The 22,432-nt window shown below is 37.4% G+C and overlaps 1 protein-coding gene across 1 annotated transcript in view; it reads right to left on the minus strand.

The window, feature by feature from the left end:
* Window positions 1–4,129: 4,129 nt before the first annotated feature.
* The window catches only part of lig1 (ligase I, DNA, ATP-dependent), a 28,154-nt gene continuing 9,851 nt past the window's right edge, over window positions 4,130–22,432 (minus strand). Inside the window, exons 16-27 of the mRNA XM_067452618.1 lie at window positions 19,460–19,545; window positions 19,257–19,372; window positions 19,051–19,146; window positions 12,858–12,968; window positions 12,469–12,540; window positions 12,221–12,365; window positions 11,770–11,852; window positions 8,355–8,507; window positions 5,609–5,662; window positions 5,386–5,529; window positions 5,142–5,234; window positions 4,130–4,401 (exon numbers count right to left, since the gene is read on the minus strand). Coding sequence (XP_067308719.1) covers window positions 4,327–4,401; window positions 5,142–5,234; window positions 5,386–5,529; window positions 5,609–5,662; window positions 8,355–8,507; window positions 11,770–11,852; window positions 12,221–12,365; window positions 12,469–12,540; window positions 12,858–12,968; window positions 19,051–19,146; window positions 19,257–19,372; window positions 19,460–19,545 — 1,228 coding nt within the window. The 3' untranslated portion in view covers window positions 4,130–4,326. The remainder of the gene's footprint in view (window positions 4,402–5,141; window positions 5,235–5,385; window positions 5,530–5,608; window positions 5,663–8,354; window positions 8,508–11,769; window positions 11,853–12,220; window positions 12,366–12,468; window positions 12,541–12,857; window positions 12,969–19,050; window positions 19,147–19,256; window positions 19,373–19,459; window positions 19,546–22,432) is intronic.

A 22,432-nucleotide genomic window follows, 5' to 3' on the forward strand; every position in this document is an offset into this window, starting at 1 on the left:
TGGTTCTTGCTGAAGCTCAAACGTGCTGCGTAACACGAGAATGAACCTCATTGGTTCTTGCTGAAGCTCAAACGTGCTGCGTAACACGAGAATGAACCTCATTGGTTCTTGCTGAAGCTCAAACGTGCTGCGTAACGAGAATGAAACTCATTTGTTCTTGCTAAAGCTCAAACACGCTGCATAATACAAGAATGAACCTCATTTGCCAAACGTTTTTGCAATGGCTTTCTGGTCCCAATGTAGCATTTTTTTTTTAAACCCAACAAACCTTTTCTGAAATGCTTGTGTTAATTCAACTATTACATAAATGCACATTCTTATCTATTTATGAGTGTTTTAACGGTCCAAATACTTTTTAAGGCCATGCAGTGTACATTATATCTGATGACATTAGGCCTATATGTCACCAAACAGAATACGCACACACTCCTTAAAACTGTCTGACATCATCAAAATAAAAAAGCCATGGACAGTCGCAGAAACACACGCCTAATGGCAACAGAGCTGACATTCAGTTGGGTCACGTCGGGACAAAGAAGCGATCTGTCTTTTCTTCCTCCCTCCATTCTACCCTCGGCTCTTGTTCTCACATGGCAGGGATGTCACAGGGAGCACCAAAACAAGGGATGCAGGGAGAGAGAGATGAAGGGATGCAGAGGAGGGGCACAAAATTGAGAACAAAAGCATTGTTTGGACTCAAAGATGAGTTATTGTGTTGCAGAACCGTGTGTTGGAGTGGGAGTGAAGAATTGGAAGGAGAGAGAAATTTGGGGCCATTGTGGTGTTAAGACTTTTTCTCTGCCCCCTGTCAAGGGAGGACAGAGAATGGGTCTCGTTTGACTCATTCCACCGATTTTCTTGACCTAAAACACTCTCAGGGAGTGTTTGAAACTGTTTGCTGATAAGTTAGTATGACACAAGCGGTCCTCTGGGTGGTGAGAGGTTTATTTACCCTGAGGAAACAGACTCTGGCAGCAAGACATTTGACTGCTCGTGGCACTCACACATTTTCTGCTCCATGCTCAATGAATACAAGTTTAGTTCAGTCAACTAAAATAGCGTTTACTCACCCTCGTTATTACGAAGTTGTATATCCATATTTAGATCGTAAAAGGAGAAATAATGTGGTGTTGTTCTCTCTTCTCCATACAATTACAGCAAACAGCTTTAAAACTGCAATAAAAACACACAAATTCATCATAAAAGTGTCCCATATGACTCCTATACTATATTCTGAAGTCATACAATAGTCCATATCATGTGAGCAAGACTCAAATTTAAATGGATAGTTCACAAAAATTGTAATTTACTCACCATCATGTCAAACCTGAACCTGTATAAGTTTTTCTTCTACAGTCCCTGACAAAAGTCTTGTCGCTTGTGTACAAATTGACCTAAAGTGCCGCTGAAATATATTTCTAATCAAGATATTTTTACAAGAAATGGCTCATTTTAATCCCATCAGCTTTTGTAATAATGTTTCAGTGAAAAACTAAACGTTCAAAAAGTATTCTAATATTCACAGCTAATATTCACAAAGCCCATTGAGTCAATTTTTGCAAAGACATAAGTGTTGTCACCTTGTCATATGAGCTTTCCTTGTGAAAAATATTGGATCAATTAGGTCTCAAGTGTGTATAAAAAGAACCCCAGTACACTAGACCTTCACATCAACTGCACCTAGACCTCTGCAAACATGCCTAAGATTCACCCTGAGACTAAAGTTTTGATTATCAAGAGGCTGAAGACCAGATCCACTGCTGATGTGGCAGACACCTTCAATGTGTCTCAGCGTCAAGTACAGAGGATAAAAAAAGATTTGAAGAGACTGGAGACGTTTTTGACAAGCCCAGGTCAGGCAGACCCCACAAGACAACTGCTCAAGAGGACCGTTTGTTGGCTCGAAAATCCAAGGCCAGCCCATTTTCCACTGCAGCAGAGCTCCACGAGACCTGGTCACCTGAAGTCCCTGTGTCAACCAGAACAGTTTGTAGGATTCTGCCTCGAAATGGCCTCCATGGTCGAATCAGTGCCCAGAAGCCAGCACTAAACAAAATACAATTGAAAAACCGTGTGGCATTTGCCAAGGCCCACAGCCTGCTAAAAGGATGGACGCAGGAAGAGTGGCAGAAGGTGGATTTTTCAGATGAATCTTCAGTTGAATTACACCACAGTCGCCGCAAATATTGCAGGAGACCTACTGGTGCCCGAATGGATCCGAGATTCACCCAGAAAGCAGTGAAGTTTGGTGGCGGAAAAATCATGGTCTGGGGTTACATCCAGTATGGGGGTGTGCGAGATCTGCAGGGTGGAAGGCAACATCAATAGTCTAAAATACCAAGAAATCTTAGCTACCTCTTATATTCCCAACCATAAAAGAGGGCCAATTCTGCAGCAGGACGGTGCTCCATCGCATACTTCCATCTCCACATCAAAGTTCCTCAAGGCGAAGATCAAGATGCTCCAGGATTGGCCAGCCCAGTCCCCAGACATGAACATCATTGAGCATATGTGGGGTAGGATGAAAGAGGACGCATGGAAGTCGAAACCAAAGAATATTGATGAACTCTGGGAGACATGCAAGACTGCTTTCTTAGCTATTCCTGATGACTTCGTCAATAAATTGTATGAATCCTTGCCAAACCGCATGGATGCAGTCCTTCAAGCTCATGGAAGTCATACAAGATATTAAATTTGGATCTCACAGCGCCACAACTTAATTTGCTGACATATTTTTGTATTTGCTGTAAATTTGTTCAATTTCTGTATAGGCGACAAAACTTTTGTCTTGCCAAAATTTGACCTTTCTGTCTTGATTAAATGATAAATATTTCTTCTGTGAAAATTATTTATTTCAGTGCATTAAACATCATTTGGGAGGGTTTTAGCTTTTCATATGTGCTATTTCTAACACCAATTGATTAATTAAAAGTCAGGTTATTATCAGGTATTTCTAGAAAATAGATAAGCGACAAGACTTTTGTCAGGGACTGTACAAAACATTAGATATTTTGAAAAAAATAAAAACAAATTATGGGTGAAATTGCACCAACAAGTAAAGAATGTCTTCAACAGTACTCCTAAAATATTTTTATTAAGTAAAAAAAATAAAACCACACAAGACAATTTAAGGCTTTGCTCAGAATGCATACTCAACAGACAGCGATAAAGTTTTAACCAGTACATTAATCGTCACATTTCTGTGTTAAAAAATCCTTACTGTTGGCAGTATTTCATATTAAAAATAGGAGAACAAGTCAAGCATATGGGATTATGGGATAAACGCAGCAGGTCACCTGTGCAAAATTACTCTCCAGTGGTGCTTTTGTTTACTATACTTCTAAATAAATAATACTCTCAGTAAACATACGGCATAGTAAAAGTAGTATGACATTCTGAGCACAGCCTGTGTATACATTAGCATGACTAGATCAGTTCAGTTCTTAGATTCTAGTTAATAAAAAAAAAAACATGTGGTTATAACACGACCCCTTACTAATAAACAGAAAAGTCGCTTAGCCGAGTGCTTCAAGGCTTTTAAAATCAATGTTCTTATCTGCAATCCAAACCAAGTACATTCAGCTTATGAGCTATTTTAATGAGCACTAACGGTTGAATTATTAATACTGTATTAATTTCACATTAATTAAACTTGTATTAATTCATTGTAATTCCCTTCTCAAAGACTTCCACAGATGGATGAAGCCTCGTGCACACTCGCCATTACAAAACTGTCAAAGCAACACTTTAAAATTCTCTTTACAGTCTTAACTCTGACACCAGCACAGTGTCAAAAGCTGCCAGGCTCATTTCAGAGAGGGTGAGCAAATAGTGAGGAAAAGAAAGGGAATTCTTTGAAGGAAGCGATGGAGAGTACAAAAGCAAGAGATGGAACGAAAGAGTTGGATAATTTAATTTTCATCTTTGGCCACTGACAATAGAACTATTGCCCGATTTATTGGAAACCCACTATGCTAAAGACACGCACGCTTCAACATGCACTCGCATGACCGTCTTGTGTTTAGACACACACTTAAAACAGCATATTAAACTAGCATCCGTAAGCTGATAAATGTGAGAAACTAGACCATGAACAGACATGTAAAGAACAAATACCCAAGGCAAACAATTAGTGAAAAGCAAGTGTTTATTTTCGCGCCGCATAATTGAAAGACTATTTACATGTTCATTTCCATTTTTCATTAAGTCTCACAATATCACAGCATTAAAATTCAGCACGTTAATATGCAACAAAATACTGAAAAACTCTCCATCGCCCAATAGGAATGAGAGTAGCTGACAAGGGAGCCAATCAGACAGCCGAGATCAATAGTAGTCCTCCAAATCTGGTTTGTCACCCTGATTTTGAATCTGCTGCTGTTTCTTGTAGAGATCAGCAATCTAAGAGAGAGAGTGATGCAGAAGATTAGAACAGTTCATTTTGAGAGGGTGTATTTGTGTGCGCCTGTGTGTTTCCAACCGTCGGGAGACAGGAATAAAAGAAAACCGAAATAAATGAACTGTGAAAATGAGGAGGGGAAAGAAAGAAAGACAGTGTGGCGTGTAAAAAGATGGATTTCCTTTAACGGATCCACTTCACTTGCTCCACTAAATCACGATGTCACAACGCGCCGAACTACGCCAATGTCATCACGTTTGACTTTCAAACGGGGAAAAACTACTTTAAAATCTCACACTTACCATCATATTTGCCATGGAACTAGAACACACACATGTATGGTGTCATATCCTGAGTTTTCCATACATTATGCAGTTATGACATTTGCCTTTGAAAGAAATGTCTCATGTGGGGTAATTACTGTCGACTCCTACATTTGTGAATTACAGTGAGGTCCAAGACCACTAGTGAAACTGCTATTGTGCTATTACAAACTATATATTTATTTATAGATTAGGTAGTTAATTGTATATTTATAAATGAATAACATTTATTTATAAACTATTAATAAAAGTCATCTTTGTTTTGCATTTTTTTTTTACATTTTGGACCCTAATGTCTTCCATGTGCCTTAATCTGTGCTTCCGAGTCATTTCCTGCACAGCACTACAAGCATTAACTGAATGTGTAATGTTCCCTCTTCCGTGCCTTGCTTCACATTTTTCCGCATTTCGCACATTACCTGTGACCCAGTGGTGGCATCCTCTGGTTTTTTGTCATCTCTAATCCTCAGGAATCGTGGGAAACGGAGTGAAATGCCTTTCTCTGGGTCCACCTGATGGCCAAAAAGATAATCGCACTATAAAGACCCAAACTTAAGCACCGTAAACTAAAATCTGGCAACAAGATCTGAACAATGATAACATCAGTCACCAAAAACAATCAATCACTGATACAGCATCATGATTCACATGTGAGGTACTGACCAATCCCATCGCTGCCTTGTAGACTGGAGACAATGAAAGATCAGCGCATTTTACTTCCCACACTTGCACAGCCTCAAGCCAAACATCCGGCTCTGCTGATTGGTCCACGCGGTAATACGGCCGTGGTTTAGGTAAAATGTGCTCCTGACATTGATTGAACATAAAAAGATTTTATATAGCAGAGTACTCACAAATATATGGAAATAAAGTATAAACATTATACCTTTAAAAAATTGTAATGCTGCTCCAGATCTTCATCTTTGAAGCCTGTTCCAATCTGACAAAAGCAATACACAGATGGTTTATTTATTTCTAATGTCTATTTAATGGTGTCTAATTTTGAACTAGTCTTCAAAAGTTTGAGGCCAGTAGGATTTTTAAAAGAACTTTGAAAAAGGATGCACTAAATTGATCAAAAGGGACAGTAAATATATATTTTAAATGTTTCAAAATATAATATACATTTCAAATAAATGCAATAAACATTCTATTCTAAGAATCAAGGAGAAAATTGAGCTTTACACACACATACACATTAGATACATACAGGGTATATGCAGGAATCCTGAATTTAATTTCAATACCTTTTAAAGACTTTTTAAAGACCTTCTCAAAATATTTTAAGACCTCATCGCACTTCAAGTTCTAATCGGCAACAAACCTTCAATAAACAGTTGTAGTCGAATGTAGACTTCAAATCTCTATCGTAGGCCAATTTTGTATTGTTTATATTGCATATCCGTTTCTCGACGTATGGAGGGCGACACATTACCTAACTGCGCATTTCGCAAAATACATGGCGTCACCTGTAGACAGCGCTCGCCAGGGATGGAAGTTAACTTTTTTCAAAGTCTACCACTCAATGTTTTTAACAGCCACTTTTTTGTTTTTAACTGACAATGTGTAACTGCATGTGAAAATTAATACTACAAGCTCTACCATACTTAAGCAGTTTTTTTAATCTCAAGTCTCAATGAAATACTGACATTTTCTCTTTCTCTCTTATACACACAAAACATGAACTGATATACATTTCATTAAATGAGTAGGGCTCTGTGCGCTCTTTTCTTTTTTACCTGGATGTGGCATTTGGATGATTCGTGGTCTTTTATGGCTTCCAGACGCACCGAAATCAAAATTCTTGGCCGAAACCAAAAAAGAAGAAACCAAAGCCAAAAACCGAAACTAAAATGTTCAACTCGACCTCACTCATGTGTTCATTAAATAATAATGTACATGCCTACTGGCCTGCAGAAAGGTACAGAAATTGAATAAAGTAACCAAATGTAAAATAACTGCATATTTAACTGTTTAAATGAAAGATTAATCCTTATTAAACTTACAAAAGCTATTCAATCAAGAGCATTGTTTAATGTCAAACTAAATATAAGGACATCACTCAGGCAGCAGTAAAAGCTACTGCGCCTTTAAGACCTGTTGCAGGGATATGCTCGTCTTTCTCGACTCTGCATACTATACAGTTCACTTAAGGCATATTCAGACTTTGTCTGCTACGATACTCATCAAGATGGACATGTTGACATACTTCTTGTGTGAGTTTGTCCGTTTAAATGCAAGACTTGAAAGAGAACTCAATATTTGCGCGCTCTGATGATGCACAGCTTCAGATCTTCTCAAAGAGAGCGCGAGTCTCACAGCGCGTCTTGACGCGAGTGATGACGGAGAAAACGACTGGTCATATGCGCACAAACGGCAGCACTCGCATGCATTGAACAAAGTTTACAAAGAGGTGAAACAGCTCGGTAGGTGAAGCGAGTTTATATATATATATATTTAAAAGAGATTAAATATAATATATATGTATGTATATAATGTGTGTGTGTGTGTATATATATATAAATAAAAGTGGTAGGCTGTTATCGGCGTTAACGCAAGACTCTTATCGGGCGATAAAAAAAAATAACGCCAGCGTTTCCAGCGTTTCCCAACCGGGGTGTCGCGGCATCCTGCGGTGACGTCTGATGAGAGCAGGGGTGCCGTGTAAAAGGTGCTGGCACACACTTGCACCGCGGTTCATCTCACATCTGACGACACATCTTTAATACGGGTTGTATTATTTGTATCATTTCGCCATCATCATCCGGGTGTGTTCGCCAGAAGACATAAGAGAACTCGTGTGTGCTGAGAGAAGATTTATCTCTGTGCACTCGTCCGAGAGCGCGCAAACGTCACAGAACACAAATATTGAGTTATCTTTCAAGTCTTGCACTTGAACGGACAAACTCACACAAAAAGTTTGTCAACATGTCCATCTTGGTGAGTATCCAAGCAAACATAGTCTCAATATGCCTTAAGTGAACTTTATAGAGTCGAGAAAGATGACGCATATCCCTGCATTAGGTCTTAAAGGGGCAGTAAACTTTACTTTGTTTAATGTCAAACAAAAGATAAGGAAATCCCTCACTGCTCTTGATTGAATAGCTTGTGTAAGTTTAATAAGGATTATTCTTTAATTTAAACAGTGAAATATGTAATTATTTTACATTTGATTACTTTATTCAATTTCTCTACCTAAAAACTAATGTTAGACCTACCTAAAAAACATTGTTAATTTTATTAGTATCTTTGCGCAGTAGTATTTATGTTCTGCTGCTGCTTGTATTTAAGTTATTTGTTCTTATTTTCTTTATTTTCATTTGACAGTAGTCCTTTTTACCCTAAACATAGTAAATATAGAACCGTACCGAAACCGTAAAACTAAAACCGTGACAAACCAAACTGTGAGTGATTTGTACTGTTACACCCCTATAGTGTAACATATGTGACGTTTGGCAGAATTCAGATGAGCCAGTTTAATCTAGATTCATTTCAAAATGAATCTAGATAAAAAATAAAAAAATCTATGCCCACCTCTATATATTATATATATATATATATATATATATATTAGATTCAATTAAAATCTTTAATTTACAGTCCTAGTTTTCACCGTTCACTCTCACACACACCTTGCAGACAGACTGGAACTCCTCGTTCTCCTCATCATAACAGGCCAGTAGAAACCCTCCATAGTTGCCTGCTCTCTTCCCCTTCCCCAGATAAGCACCAATCACACACAGATCCATGGTGTCTCCAACACCCTCCAGATAGTCCTTTTTCAGCTGCAGAAACAGACCATTAGAAACAATATAACAGACAAGCAAATGACAGTTCTGACAGCTGTATAAATATGAATAAATTGCATGACTACACTGCAAGAAAACATTTATCCGCATCTTTGACTTGTACTTGGGTACAAACACGAAACAAAATCATTAAGACACGACAAATGTACCCAAGAGGCAAAACGGCTCAAAATTGTCATCACACTTGTGTCATGTCAAACATTTATGATTTTCATTCTTCTATGGAACTCGAAAGATGATGTTCGGCAGAACGACAGCCTCAGTCACCACTCACTTTCATCACACTGTTTTTGTACAAAAAAAGTGAATGGTGACTTAGGCTGTCATTCTGCCGAACATTTTGTGTTCTACTGAAGAAAGTAAGCCACACAAGTTTGAAACTGGGCTGTGAATTTAGAGTTTTAGAAAACAAAAACATGAGTAAATAAATTAATGTGAGAATTGGGAGGTGTTCATTATTCAGTAAAGATTAATATTTTGTAAATGTTTAAATATTTTGGTTTTTAATTAATGCTGTTCTTTTGAATAATAAAATACATAGAAAACTAAAAATGTTTTCACAATATTGCTGTTTTTCAGCCTTGGTGAGTGTAACAAGCAAGAATAATTCATAATTTTATATAGTGACACTTCACATACTTCAAGCCACAAATGATTTAGTTTACATAACCATGCAGCAGTACCTTTCTGATAAAAGCATGTAATGTTTTACAAATGAAAGGTACTTTATCTCACTTGATTATTTTCTTTTTCATTTGGATTTTGATGGATGCAGACTAAAAGTCTGGCATCAGCACAAGACAACAGCTTCACATCAGATACAACACACTCAAACCAGTAATACATTATGCATTAAATTAGACAAGACACGTTTGTAGTAAAATAGGCAAAATATAGCACAAACATCTGTGAGCAGACATTCGTTAAATTCTAGACTAATGAGTCAAGTTGCTTTACAACTATAAAAAACCTATAGTTACAAAAAACTAAAATCACTTCCATTATAATCCACAAAAAAATCTCAACTAGAAACACAGTTGCTGATGTAGCAGACTACAAATTTCAGCTTTTTTAATCTTTAAAGCTTACCACAGATATATCATATTACATAAGGTATAGCAGAATCTCTACCGGTCGTCTCATTTCTACTGTCAGGGTATATATTTCATCATACCACTCAGCCTTAATGTCAGGATACGGACACAGAACAAAAGAAAAGCTTAATGGGGTGGAAATTACAATTTAATGACTTGCACCTTCCTTCTGACTTTGAATACTTGTCTTGGTTTTAAGTCTTGATGTGAGTGTCTGAGAAGAAGGGGAAAAAACTACATAGCATTCTAATGTTTAGGAGGACCTATTATGCTTTTTACAATTACAAAAATGTTGTGTGTAAATGTTGCTGCTTGAGCAAAGTTCTGCAAAATTACAAAGCAAAAATTTTATTTTATTTTACGTATTTTTAACTTTAAAAAAAAGTTATTCTCTAAATCAGTAAGCACGAAGCACTGTTTCTGAACTCTCTGAAGTGCCTCAATTCTAGTCTTGAGTCTCAATTTTGTATACTTGAATGTATACATCAAAATACACCTAGTTTAAATAATTCCTGCACAAAGCATACGCAAAAAAAGAGAGGGCGAGGCCTGGTTGAGTTGCATTAGTAGCGTGCTGAAACACACGCTCAAGGTGGTGGACCAATCACAACACACTGGTCCAGCCAATCAGAGCACATTGAGCTTTTCGGATGGAGGGGCTTCATAGAGACTAGATCTATACAGTGTTACTGGCAGACTGGGAGGAGAGGCAGGGCCGTGCACAGGGGGGTGGCCCTGTGGCTAGAGCAACTGCTCCTTTGTCCTTATCGGCTAAGGTGCCCCTCTTCCCTCCCTCACCCTCAGAGGATTCCCATAAAAGTGTAATAAAAGCGCTCTGTTTCGCTAAAAATCCACTAATTCCGCTGTTTTCCTGCTCGCTTCGCAGCATCGCTCACAGTCTGTGGCTGTGTCTGCTCTCTGTGGAGACAGCAGTCCCAGAATGTCGTCCCATTAACAGGTATATAACAAACTACAATCGACATTACAGACTGTAGTTGATCCGCGGAATTAGTTGTTTGTTTGTTTCAACATTGCAAACATGGATTCAAAACTCCAGCAAGCCAGCGGGTAAATCGTCATACTGTATACTGAATATTTAGCTGACAGTTTGTCACTCTTTAACTCCTGTAAAATAGATTTCCGATTATAATCAATTTTACAGGTTAATACTAGTATCTATAACATACATCATATTTATGATATTTTATGATACACAATTTAAAAAAAAAAAAAAAGGTAATAAAGGCTATTATAAATATAAATGAGTTGTATCAGGGTACAATATATACAAATATTTTTAAAATACAGAAACAAATTTTTAAGTAAATAATCTGAAAACATTGGATGAATGAGATCCCATAGTAATTTAATAAAGTTTTATCATTGTAACTACTAAATATATTTGTATGATATGATCATCATATTTTTATTATAAATATGATGTTACCTCTAAGATGGACACCCAACTTAAGATATTTACCATCTGAATCTTAACCATGTCATGTCAACAAATGGAAGTCAGTCAGCTGTTTATCAACATGTTAAATATGCCTTTTAACCCAAATACCATAGTTTACATATTCTCTTATTAAAAAACTGCTGCCTATGATTCACACAAATAATAAACAAGACCTTTGTCTCAAAATATATTCAATAACTTTATTGATTCTCATTTGCTACTTAAATCTCCAATAAAAAAATTAAATAGAAAAGTGATCAAATTAGCCCAGAATCAACTTTTTGGAAGAATAATTAGAACAACATAAATGTAATTAGCACTAAAGCCTAACAATTGTATTTACAGTATGATTGTAAAAGGTTTGTTATTCATTCTCTATATTAAAATGATACTCAGTCGCCTTAGTGCCCCCTTTTTTGGTTTGGGCCACTGCCCCTCAAAATGTCTGTGCACGGCCCTGAGGAGAGAATCTGCAGTAATGTAAAATATGTGAAAAATAATGTGTATTTTGTACAAAGATCCTATTCTAGTAGAGCTTAAATTAAAAACAAGACATTGTAAGAGGGCACAATATGGCCTGTCCAAAACATGAATATGATAAAAGTAAAGTGTTTATTTAGATTTAAAAAAAAGGTTATTTTTACTATGAATTTTGGTAGCATTGAGAAATTGTGATGTACAATACCTTGAGCCAGTTGTGGGAACGTTTGGCAATTTCATAAGTTGCATGTTTTTCCAATGTTTTCACCATTAGACCCTCACAAGAATCTGCAAAACATTTAAAATCACCAAAAGACTCCCTAAATATAGATTTAAGAAATAGCCAATTATAAAATAAATATTACTATTACTGATAAACAAATGACTGAGTAACACTTCACAGTGAACAATTCTCCAACAACTCCATCTAAATGTCAGATATTTACTGGTTTTGCTTCAGGACCCACATTTTAAATGGGCAAGCCAAAACAATCCAAAAATTGTTTATGATATAAAAGTACAAATACAATATGTCCCAAAAATAAATGTAAAATGATTTAGACATTAAAATGTATTCATATTATCATGAAGCACACAGGTCCAACAACACGCCCCAAAAAAACTAATTCCGAGCCACAGCTCTCTTATTCACACACCTCGTACAGACTGCTCCAGAAACTCAGCGATGGTTTCCGTGTTGTCAGCATCCAGGGATCGAGCAAAAACAAACTCTCCTTCTTTCTCCTCAAAACTCTCCCGTAACAGAGCCCTGCGTTTGCTTAGAGGCTCTCGCACCAGAGACTGCAAAACAGACATATTATTCAGTAAAATGACATACAATACATGTAAAGTGACATTTCAGAGACGTGCTTAATCATTCACATGATTCAAATCATGGACTTACTTCTCCGTTGAGGTACAGCAGGTCAAAGGCGTAGACACAAACCTGAACCTTGATCTCAGATGCATCCACATCCTGAAATACACAACGTTTTTAACATTTGAATGACTGTTAATCAACATCATGATCTTACTTTTTTTTTTTCATAATGTCATGAATGAATGATTGATAATTATAAAACAATGAACAAAATGCTATTTAAAATTATATAAGATGCAATATACAATGCATCTCACACTGCAGGGCATGTCAATTTCCCAAAAAGCTACCAGAATACGTCTGTCCTTATTGGTTCAAAATCTGTCTTCCCTTATTTAACCAATCATTTATGCATCTATCTTCCATATTCAACGGTTTCAGTTTTCAAATCTCTCTTCATTTGTTATGCTCACCTTCCTCTTCCTCGTAGTGAGGACCTGAAATGGCTGGATCTGTTTCTTTTCTCTGTCCCAGGCCACCGCCTCTGAATCCAGAACACAGGACCGTACATTCTCTTTTTTCACCTGCGAGAGAGAAGTGAGGAGGACATTTATTAAATCAACCATCAACACCTGAATAAACTGGATCATCGATGCCGAGCAAAGCCTCACCCCGCAGATATGCCCCTCACAGCCATAGCAACTTAAAATTACTTGTTTATAAGGTCACCTGAGCTTTAAACACTACCACTTCACAAATGCATAGCACACTGAACCCCCAGGCTGTGTGACATTTACAATTCAATAGATGTTACAAGTGCATATTGAGTTTGTAAGAGCTATAGCAGAATGTGGGTGGGGGTGGAGGGTAGTAAATGTTTATAATCTTCTCACACAATTGACTGTTTTCACAGTCAGTGTTTGGGACTGACAACTAGTGCTGCCCCCGACTAAAGATTTTTGGCTGACTAAAGCCATTAGTCGTCTAATCGCATGTTTATATTAATTTAATTACTTAAATATACACTGGGGGCTGAATCTATGCCTCCCGCTTTAAGCGCACGTAGAGTTTGACGCAAAGCACTAGTAAAAGTAACGATTAAGAATAGCAAGGATGCATTTTCATTGTTTATGTATAAACTTGTGTTTTCTGAGTCAGTGCCGGCTGCAAAGTTAGCACAGCTGACTCGCCATCCTTGCAGTATAGACATGCCTTTAGAGAAAAATGCATCTTGCAAAATTAAAAATTTGAATGTTTTGTTTAAAAGTAGACATTTCAAGCTTTCTATAGATATATTTCTCATGTGGCAAGCCTATATCAGGGCTCTACGGCAACGTTTTTCTTCAGGAGCACTTTCATTTCAATAACTTTCCCATTACGCCAATATTTGGTCCTTTAAATTAATTTCCACGGGGAATTAACCATTATAAAAAATAAATAAATAAAAAAACCGACGCAATGATTTCCATTTGCCTGCTTGTTTTCCTCGTCTCTCTCGCTGACTGCACGCGCATCGTTTGTTCGGGGAGGTGTTTATACTGGACGCGCACACTGAGTGCGGCGTAATGAGACGCCATGCTCGGCCGGATTCGCATGAACTCGTGCTTCTTCGGTTGCGGAGCCGCATGCAAAGTTACCAAATATGACGTGCAAACCGCCAAGCGAAATTGGGTCTTGCACTCTCCGCGAAGCCTTCATTTTTGCCGCATGCACCCTCACGCTCATCTTAAAACTACAGGCTTAAAACTACACTGAAGTTGGCAGTTTGATAAATGCAAGTTAATTCTTCAGTTCAATCTTTGTGTGCTAAAAAGGCACATACGTTCCGGTAGAGACAGCAATACACATTCTCCTTTTTTTACCAAATAAATGAAAAGCATGTCAATGTCTTCTCTCTTGCCGTTTCAAAATCTCACCTAGCTTTCCTCAGAGATGGTCAAGTTCAATTTGTGCATGATTACATATGACAATTTTTTAAATACCGTATCCTAAATTGTGGATAATTAAGCTATATATCATATGCTGAAGTACATTTCTGGACTGTTAACAATTAAAAGAAAAAACAACAAGAGCCAAAAACTGTGACAGGAACCGAACCGTGGGTTTTGGGAACCGTGCCGCCCCTAATATGCACCTAAAACACAATCATCCGTTGCAGTTTTTATCAATTTGATTTATTGTTTTTGGTTCTTAAATGCCATTTTTTTAAACAGACTGAGAGTCCATTGCTTTTATTCTTTCATTCTAATACATTATTATGCCATTATCATTATTTTAGATGATAAATGTTCTCCAACAAATTTATCGTTCATCACAATTTCCAGGCCAATTTATCCGTCCAGCAAAATTTGTTACCGTGACAGGTCTATAAACACTTATTATATGTGTATTATAGTATATGATCACATAACTCCCATCCTACACTCAGTGCACTGGCTTCCCGTTTCATCCCAAATCAACTACAAAATCATCTTGCTCACACATAAATGCATCACCGGGCATGCACCACCATATCTTATCACTCTGAAATCCTCCACCTGCACCCTCAGATCATCAGGCCACCTGTTTCCTCAAGTTCCCACCACCAGGCTTCGTACCATGGGGGACCAAGCATTCTGCTCGGCTGCACCGCAGGTTTGGAACCGTCTTCCCAGTGAGCTGAGAGCAGTACAGAGCTTGGAACAGTTTAAAGCTCAACTGAAGACTTTTCTGTTCAGAAAGGCTTTTATTTGTTGATTATTTTTATTATTCTATGTTTTTACTTTTTATTAATTTTTGTTATTTTTCCCTTTTCCATTGTAGCACTTTGAGATTCTTCAGCATGAAAAGTGCGTTATAAATAAAATCTATTATTATTTATTATAGCAATTCAGGATAAGACAAAAACACGGGTTTGGAAAATGGGCTTATGATTTAACTCACTCGTATAAATTTAGTACATTTTGAACGCAAAAAAAGTTACGGTCTGCAGGTTTATCTATATATAATGTACAGTAAGGATTAAAATCTAGCGCTTATACAGGTTTTTTTTTGTTGTTGTTAATTTTGGGAGCCATTTTTGCCCAAAGCCCCACGTTCATTTCCAACCTTGTTTATGATAATCCAAATGAAGTATTTCCAGTTATCTAGGTTAACATTAGAGCAAGCAGCCATGTAAAGTTGCTAATTACATGTTTCAAATGATAAGCCATATTTGAGGTATATGGATGATAGGTGAATGTTTGGACTGTCATAACCACCACTGGACTGTCATGGACTGCATGACTTCGCCATTTCGCCCCGCTCACCGACTCTATACACGATGTGATTGGCCCGGCAAGAGTTAGGGGAATACAGCTCAGAAGGGTATTGAGAGTTGCTAGACGACACTCGCGGGCAGATTAGATTTGCTGCCGCTAGGGTGCGTCTAGATTTCTAGGCTAGCCTACTCCCTGAAGAAACAAACGAAATTAGCATCTGAACTAATTCATACAATTAGCGTCTCCGCCCAAGACGACATCACACTGAGTGAATCATCTAGTGAATCATCACTAATTTGCATGTCTTTCCTTTCACATGAAATTCCCCCAAACTCCTGCTTCCGCTTATACGGAGATCACCTGAAATACACCAAAAATCTACTTGATTCTATGTCAGTCCTCACTATACAATATATATGGGTTTGATATAGTTTCAAATGTCGACTGGTACAAATTCTCCACAGAAACAATAACATAATAAAAAACAGAACATAATAAAGGTCTTAAGAGTTTAGAGATATCTTGCCTTAGTATGGTGGGTATGGCTTTCAGCCATTTGGTCTTTGGTCAATACAGGTCTATAGGACTTGATTAATGCAAATTTCCATTGTAAACTCATGTTCACATTTGAAAGAGTTTTTCTGTCTTGGTCTGGTATTAAAGCGAATTTTGCAAAGAGATCAGGGCTCGATACTGTAATCAGGTCAGCCCGTAATGCTGGATATCTGGATATCTTAAAATAACCCAACATTATGTAATCTTCAGAAGTCAGGTATATACATTTCTTTCTTCAGAGTATTTGATGTTATGTATGGATTAGGCTACCTTTGAATTGATTATGTAATTGTCATTATACATTTACCTAACTGTTAATAATTTGTAAACTTTGATTTATTCTGACTTGCTCTTTAATTATTCAGGTTATGAATGGGTATAATTTCAAGAAAGGGTTAAACAGAATAATTAAATGTGTGATTAAACTATTAATTATAAATCACCAAATAAACAACTGGCATGAAATCTAAATTCAAAATTATTATTCAATGGAGTCAGATAAAGAGTAATTGGAAAAAATCCCTTTGCCCAGCTGAAAAAAACAAACGTGCAGCGACCTTCACCCGCCAATTGTTAGCCTTCATGGGGACAATTTGGGAGGCCTTGCTTACACGATTAACCAACTAATAAAATCTTGACTTATAAAATCGAGTAATAATATACCATGGTATAACCAAATTGAATAGGTGTGACTGCTTATAAAATAGCCCACAAGAGCAGCTTGAAGACAAGTCTGTATGAATGAATAACAAAATGTGTTAATCATATACAACAAATGCGCAACATAACTGATTAAGCTTAACTTGTATTGAAATCTGAATATTCTTTAATAAACTTAATTCAACTATTATAAAAATTACTTGTTCATTTAAGCGTGACAAAGCAAACAAAATGTGTGTCACCATTTCATAACCATTTTTAGTACTCTAAAACATGACTGACAACTGTATTCAGCTGCTGAGTGAACATTAATTCCCAACAAGACATCTTGTTTATGACTCGTACTTATGACAGTTTCGATATTTGTACAATAATGAGATTTTGCACTGAATATCATACAACTGAGAAAAGCGAAGGCAGAAGGAGAGAGATATGGACACTGATAAGCAAAACAACAGCGTTTTCATTGATTTATCTGCGTGTGAGCTTATGTCATTTATCAAATGCTTTCTTTGCTTTAGGGCTGAAATCCATTATTGCTTTCTTGTGAGGAGAACAGAGCAGGATGACAGAGGACAAATATGGCCTTTGAAAAAGACAGATACAGAGACTCGCAGAAACAAGGAGAAAGAGAGTGTCTGTGAGAAAGACTCTAACACAGTGTCTAAACTAGGAATCTTCTCAACCATGTTAGTCTGAGTTTCTGCAAACATTTCGTCAGTTGCTTGGTTTTCTATTTTGGTAGCATCACGCTGGGTAGCCCACAGTAAAATCTCATTTGATAAAAATGAACTGAACATATTCAACATCGTATGTCCTGACTGGCAGTGGTTTTATTTTACTAAAGGCTGGAATACACTACATTTTCTGCAACAATTTAAAAACTGGAGGAGTAGTCATTACTTGCCAAAAGTCAAAGCCAGTTTGCAAACATTGGGGAGTCAAAGTTAAAAGATTCTGCAGAAAATCGAGTGAACACTGTTTTAATTTGCCATGCGTCTACTAGAAACGAGGCATTTGTCTCTGCTTGAGTTTGTGTTTGGAACAACTCAAAGTCTGGTAGAATGTGATCCTCAGTCATTAAGTATATGATGATTTCCTCTTCGCCCTTTACAACATTAACAAGTAAATGATGCCTAGTGTTTTAAAATCTGTTCAGAATTTTTTTAAAGTTGTGTAGTGCAGTATTAACGCAATTTATTTAAAATTTTTCATTTTATCTTTAAGTAACTATGTGTTGTCATTTTTATTAGTTTTATACTTTTGTCCATTTCTTAACATTTCTAAATTTATTTTTTTATTTAATTATTGGAATAATTATTTTTATAATACATTTTAGTACTTAATACTAAAGTAAGTTAGCCTAGAAACCTAATCTAGAAGCACACGAGTGGCAGCAAATCTAATCTGCCGCGAGTGTCTAGCAACTCTCTAGCAAGTCTAGCAACTCTCAAGACATTTCTGAGCTGTAAAAAACAAACTCTGGTTGGGCCAATCACATCGTGTATAGAGTCGGTGGGTGGGGCTTAACATAATGACGGCAGATTTTTGCTTGCGTGCAACTAGTAAACACAGAAGCTGGCGAACGGCGGTCTTTCGAATCAGCTTTGACTGCGACTCTGGAAGACTTGGAGTTATGCTTTTATCTGAGAAAAGAACAAAGAACGGCACTGAAGTCATTCTTAAGAAGGGAAGATGTGTTCGACTGGATATGGCGAAAATTTAATCTATCAACTAGCACCGCTTCACGTTGCTCTGGTTGGTTGTAGCGCTATCCAATTGCACGCAGAGGGAGTTTGAAAGACAACCGTTTATCCCGCCCCTCGGATTGAGCCCTGTCTATAGTGAGTTTCCAGACCAATCATCTTGATGTGGGTCTGGCTTGTCAGGCTAAAAGTAAGTTAATTTCCAAGGTAATTTTCCAAATAATTTGTAATGTTTTAGTTACAACACTGATTCACTTTAAGCTTCAACAGCAAATATATATAAAATGAGCAACACCACCACTCTGCTATAGCCTGTATGGCAAATATTTGCAAAAGCAATTAATTGGGCTTCAGTGAGCATGTCACACTGAGGTTTTGCCCTATGATGGAATCTTTTATTATCCCTGAAATTAGACAGCAAAATTGTGAAAAGAAATTGCAGTGTGCACCCAGCTTTAGCATCCATCTAAAATGTATTTCTATCCTGCTGGTTGTATATGGTTTACCTGTGGTATTCTTGAGATAATATCAGGGTATTTGCTTGTGTTGTCCTCTTGGTTTCGACTAAAAACACGCACCTCTCCGTTCTCAAGAATATGGATCTGTTCGATGCAAAACCAAAAATCAATTGAATAAATGCTACTGCTATGGAAAGTCATTTTTTTAATGGCAGAGGCTCCACCTTGTGGAATAAGATTAAAATGACACACACCTGTGCTCTCTCTCCATCATATTTATATTCGCAGGTAAAGGACGCCTCATCAAAACGTTTCATTACCTCTCCAACCCCTTTAGTTGGGTGAGCTAACATGGGCCGTAGGGGCACACCTATAAAACACAACATTGTTTAATCTCATTCTAAACTACATTTTCTATTAGAAGGTGGGAGAACTGAGAAAACTGATTGGTCAGTACCTGGGGTGAGCTTGCAGTGATTGGGCAGTTCATCTATGCCATCCTTCAGCAATACAGGAATGATTGCATCATAATTTGGCATCTCACTGAAAATTAAAATATGAGGGAAATCAATGAAAATAATATTTGTATGCATTCAGGTGATATGTAGTAACCTGTCCAATTTGTTTAAAAAAAATCTGACTTCCTGTAGGGTACAAATTATGCTAATTCTCATTAAACAGGCACTTGTTATGCAGTGGACACCTGTAGTCGTAATTGAAATATTGTTTGCAGTATTCAGATAATTATCCCTCACAGCACAGTTGGTGTGTTGTGACAATCAGCTTGTGCTCATTCTGTGTACATTTACCTCATGCTAGCCAATAGGGCTGGACATTAAAAATTCTTCATATTTTCAGGCTTTTGACAGCATTCACTATATAAATCTCACTACAAATTACAAACAATGAAATGTGTACATATGAATATTCTATATAACCCAAACATTTCCACAATAATGAACCAGACTTCCAAAATTTTGCTAATTTCATACTCGATAGTTGTGAGACGAGCGTGAAACCAGTATAAATCTCATTAGAGAAGACCCTTACAGGCCCGCCTGGCCTCAGGGCCCCATGTACACAGTCCCCCTTCTCAATCTATGTATTTTGAGTTAAAAAATTGTGCAAAGGGTAACATTCACATGCAAAACTGATATTGTTACATTTAGTTGACTACATTTTTAAATTTTTAACTAGATATATTTCCTTGCAGTTTCACACAGCTCATTTAATGGTAGTTCAGTGGTGTCCAAAACTGCTCCTGGAGGGCTACAATTCTGCACTGCTCCAACCCTGATCAAACACCCCTGAAAAATCTAACCAAAGCCCTTCAGGGTAAATTAGAAAATTGCATGTTGTATCATGAATTACATTATATGATTGATTAGGGATGGTTCTAAACCCTGCAGAACAGTGGCCCTAAAGGGCTAGAGTTTCCCCTCAATTTAATTAGCATATTACAGACTTTTGGCATCAAATAAACCTTTTTTACACTCTAATAGGGCAACATATCGAGGGAGACAACTCGGAATTTAAACTATATCAAATATTTCAAGTAGGGATGGGCCTTTTCCGAAAATATTGTATTCGAATATTTGGGCTCATAAAAAAATTTAATATTCAAATTCAATTATAATATTTGTATATTTAAATGAAGTATTTTGAGAAATTGAGAGAGACGGGTTTTTTTGTTTGTTTTTTTAATCAACATGTCACCATTTCTGAACAAGCTTATGATTAGGCAAAGTACACAACATGCTTACGTTATATCTTAAGGTTTTAAAACATTAAACAGTATGTGTAAAAAAAAAATATGCCCAAAGAACAAAAGCATTATAAGCTTAAGCAGTGAAAACGGAAAAACACTAAGAAATCAGAGCGTGCCATGTTATTGTGCAGAACTACACACACACACACGTCGGTATATGGTTGTTGTGTTTGTATTTGTTTCTCATTTTCATGTTGAGAGAAACGATAATATTATTGGATGATATGATCGGGTAAGGAAACGTGCCACTGACATACGTTGCAGAGACAAAAATAACGGTTAAAGCTACACTGTGTAACTTTTTTAGTTTATTCTTAGCTAAAAACACTTAGTTCTTTCAAAATTATATGTGCTCATTAATGTATATTTACTTCTTTCAAGTAATAAAGTATTTTCATATGTTTATAATATTCCCTTGAAAATACATATGGGTGAGGGGTTCGAATGCTGGTCACCATGTTGCTCCTCCATCTTGAAAGTACATTAGCCAAAGAGGGACATAACCATAAATTCAAGCTTCGCCTTTCGCGTTCTAACACTCGATGGCGCCATGTCGAATGTGAAGAGGGGGATTGCCATGTTAATCTTGGACTAAATCGGCCACCGTAGGAGTTAAAACGAAATCGGAATTGAGAGGAACAGAAACTAATATTCACTGGATTGTCATATACCCTTTCACCGCTAGATGGGGGGAAAATATCACACAGTGTAGCTTTAAAGGGGGGGTGAAATGCTGTTTCATGCATACTGAGCTTTTTACACCTTTAAAGACTTGGATTCCCATCCTAAACATAGACAAAGTTTCAAAAACTAATGTTGGACGTTTGATGGAGTATTTCTGTGTTAAAAATACTCCTTCCGGTTTCTCACAAGTTTCGGCGAGTTTTTTTCGAGTATGGGTCTACTTGACTTTAATAGAGCGGAAGGTCCTTGTATGGGCCGTATGGGCTCTTCTCCCGGTAGGGTGCGCGCGCGCGTGACTAGAGGGAGAGAGAGGAAATGCACGCTGTAAACAGTCTCTCAGGTGCAGATCCAGTCGTCCGTGAACACTTATGACGCGCCGCGCTCCACTTTATTCCTATGGGTGACGTCGAGCGACTTCAACGCTTCAGCACAGCATTCCCGGAAGGCAGCGCTGCATTTGAACCGATTTGAACGCAGAAATGACGGGAAGCTTCAAGGCATCGCTTCAGTCGCGTCGCAAAGTGGATTTCCACGGTCACTGCTGTCACAGGACTTCACCAAATCATACCAAAGAAGTGTGTTTTTGACAGAACGGTCCTGCTTTGGAAGATGCCGGTGAGTAAATCAACTTCAAATGTCTCTGCTATTGGCTACCGTCGCATGAGTAAACATCAGTAAACGATACGATCGCGTGCTTCGTCATTCAAATGCGCTAACGGTTACTCCATTGTTGTTCTGTATAACGTTACACTATTCTGACTCTGACGTGCAAAACCGTTTTGCTTGCTACCTCTAAGGTCTAGTCACATACAATAGTCCATAAACCGAATCATGTCCTCATAAACTGCACACAAAGGCCCCTAAATACAGTACATACCACAGAGACGGACATCCTGCTGTTGCTGTTTCTCCTGTTCAATTTATTTCAGCCTCAGATTTGATTGTGGATCATTATCTGTATTAGCTGAGATAGATGGG

Source organism: Pseudorasbora parva, chromosome 9 (assembly GCF_024679245.1).
Source record: "Pseudorasbora parva isolate DD20220531a chromosome 9, ASM2467924v1, whole genome shotgun sequence".
Lineage (NCBI taxonomy): Eukaryota > Metazoa > Chordata > Actinopteri > Cypriniformes > Gobionidae > Pseudorasbora > Pseudorasbora parva.